The 2,430-nt window shown below is 35.4% G+C and overlaps 1 protein-coding gene across 1 annotated transcript; it reads right to left on the reverse strand.

Annotated features, from left to right (window-relative positions):
- Positions 1-1,521: 1,521 nt before the first annotated feature.
- Positions 1,522-2,199, reverse strand: LOC118755905. The gene has a single exon (XM_036490708.1). It carries the CDS (start codon positions 2,197-2,199, stop codon positions 1,522-1,524), a length of 678 nt encoding a protein of 225 aa, XP_036346601.1.
- Positions 2,200-2,430: the final 231 nt, after the last annotated feature.

Here is a 2,430-nt window from a genome sequence, read left to right on the forward strand (position 1 = left end):
TTATAACGTATATACTCAAATTTAAAACGAGTTGGGTTGGTGCTCTTTCATATGCGTATTTTTTTCAATTTAACAGGTTTTTTTTTAATTCTAAAATTTTTTCCCTCAGTGTTGGAACGTGTGTTTATGACATTCGATACGATACTAGGGTTCTGATACTCGATTCCAAAAAATATCGTTTTAAAATTATCGAGTAGAAAATATCGGTATCGAATGCCAAAAGTATCGATATGGTATCGTGTCGTATCGAAATTCGTGTCCCTAGCCAGTGTATGCATTTGGGAATATTAGTGCACACACAAATCTAATAAGATAATTATTTTCGAAAGTTTTTGGCACCAACAAGATTACACCTTGGCGTTTAACAACAATTTTCCAAACTGCATCTAGCCCCCTTTTTTTTGTTAATAAAAATACATTTGTACATACCTCCAATTCCGAAATAACAGGATGCAAAAACGGGTCTTTACGAGTCCGTAAGGATGACGAAAGCATTTATGTTTTTAGCACTTCACTGCCGTTTAGCGATTTTTTTTTTTTTTTTTTAACTTCTTATGAAAACTTGGTCCACGACACTTTTTCAACGCACCGTAACTTTTGCGATTGAACTTTGCGGTCTTTCCGAGTACCATTTTATTGGGCACGATTTGGCCGAGCATGTCACTCATGCCTCAAAAAGTTGTTTATAAGCGTATGAATGTAAACTTACTAAAAATTTTCAAAAGAAAGCTTTTTATAAACATTTTTATAACCCTTTATTTAAAGATATTTCATTAAAAACTCATACATAGATTGCTTAACATCTAGAAACTAAAATAAATACGAATTTTCGGCGGACTCATCTACAGTCGCGAAAATATACATAGGGAATAGACATTTTAGCATACAAATTCACGATAACAAACAAAAATTAAACATAAAAAAGTTAATTATTACATCTTGTTGCGTGCTTTCAATTACATGCGGTTATTGGCAAATTGGAAAAATGACATCGATGCAGCTATATATTCCGCTTCATAGCCGCCATTCTCATTGATGAACTTATCTGAAAAAAATTTAATACATTCTTAATTGAATATTAAACTAAGAAAGGATAAGGAGAACTCATCATAATAAATAAATAATTAAACAAATAAGTCATAAAAAAAATAAAAAAGTAATTAAATAAAAAAAAATAGATAAATATGATAATAATCACATAAGTAGTCAAGTAAATAAGTAAATATCATAGATAAAAAAATTTTCGTAACTATGAAATATATCGAAATAGAATGGCAAGTAATAAAGTAAAAATATAAATACATATATATCTAGTCAAGAAGCAAAATAAAAATATAAATACTCGTATATCTAGTCAAGTAGTTAAGGACAATGGGTGGTAAATCTATGTAAGTCAAGTCATTACTTATACAATTAACACGAACAGTCTCCAACGCTAGACATGCAACATAAAACATAACTAACCAAATACACTATGCCACAAAGATATCCTTAGCGTGGTATACCCCGATCTTCTTGCCACTAGTCACCAAGTTCGTACATGGAATTTCCGATTATTTTCAATACAACGCACTTAACCTGTTTTGGGGCAAGTTTAGCGTTGTAGTTTTCGACTTGTGAACTCTGCTTGAAGTTTCGGCGGTACACCACTTGTCCAATTTGAAAGTTCACTTCTCGACTTCTCGTATTGTAGGTCTTCTTACTTCGTTCATGAGCTAACTTTAATTCCTTCATTATCTTATTTCGGATAAGCTGCGTTTTATCTGCCAGCATTTCGACCTCGCCGTCCGCATCTCTAATAACGCAAAGTCTTCGATATAGCTCATATGATGCAGCATGCTGTATCATAGGCATACCGACGACTGCATGATACGGGGTGTCGTTAATCACAGAATGCACGGCACAGCGGAGGGCGAAAGCGGCATCGCTAAGGTCCTTATCCCAATTCTTTTGGTTGCCCTTAATATACGACCTCACGATTTGCAACACCGAACGGTTAACTCTTTCTGCTGCGTTGGCTTGCGGTGAATAGAATGCGGTCCTAATATGCTGCGTACCATACTTCTCCAGGAACTGGCTAAATATGTCCGGGACAAATCGTTTCCCGTTGTCCGAGTGGACATATTCGGGCACTCCAAAAATATGGAACACTTCATTCTCTAAAAACTTAATGATCTCGGCAGCAGTGGCTTTTCTCATAGGTTTTAAGAATACAAACTTCGAGAAGTGGTCTAAACATACAAACGCATAGACATTTCCACAACACGTACGGGGTAGGGACCCATAAAGTCAATGAATAAACGTTGAAAAGGCCTTTCAGTGACACGTTGTTTGCCTATTAGGGGCTTATGGAAGGCGTTTTGCGTTTTGTTACCCTTACAAGTTTCACAAGCTTTTACGTAGTTTTGGACGTCGCTTACCATGCCTGGC

Source organism: Rhagoletis pomonella, unplaced genomic scaffold, assembly GCF_013731165.1.
Source record: "Rhagoletis pomonella isolate Grant_MI unplaced genomic scaffold, Rhpom_1.0 Rhpom_scaffold_00002, whole genome shotgun sequence".
Taxonomy (NCBI): Eukaryota; Metazoa; Arthropoda; class Insecta; order Diptera; family Tephritidae; genus Rhagoletis; species Rhagoletis pomonella.

Bases quoted from the DNA above. Each gene is read 5' to 3' on its own strand.
- LOC118755905 (XM_036490708.1), bottom strand. From the start codon at position 2,199: ATGAGAAAAGCCACTGCTGCCGAGATCATTAAGTTTTTAGAGAATGAA.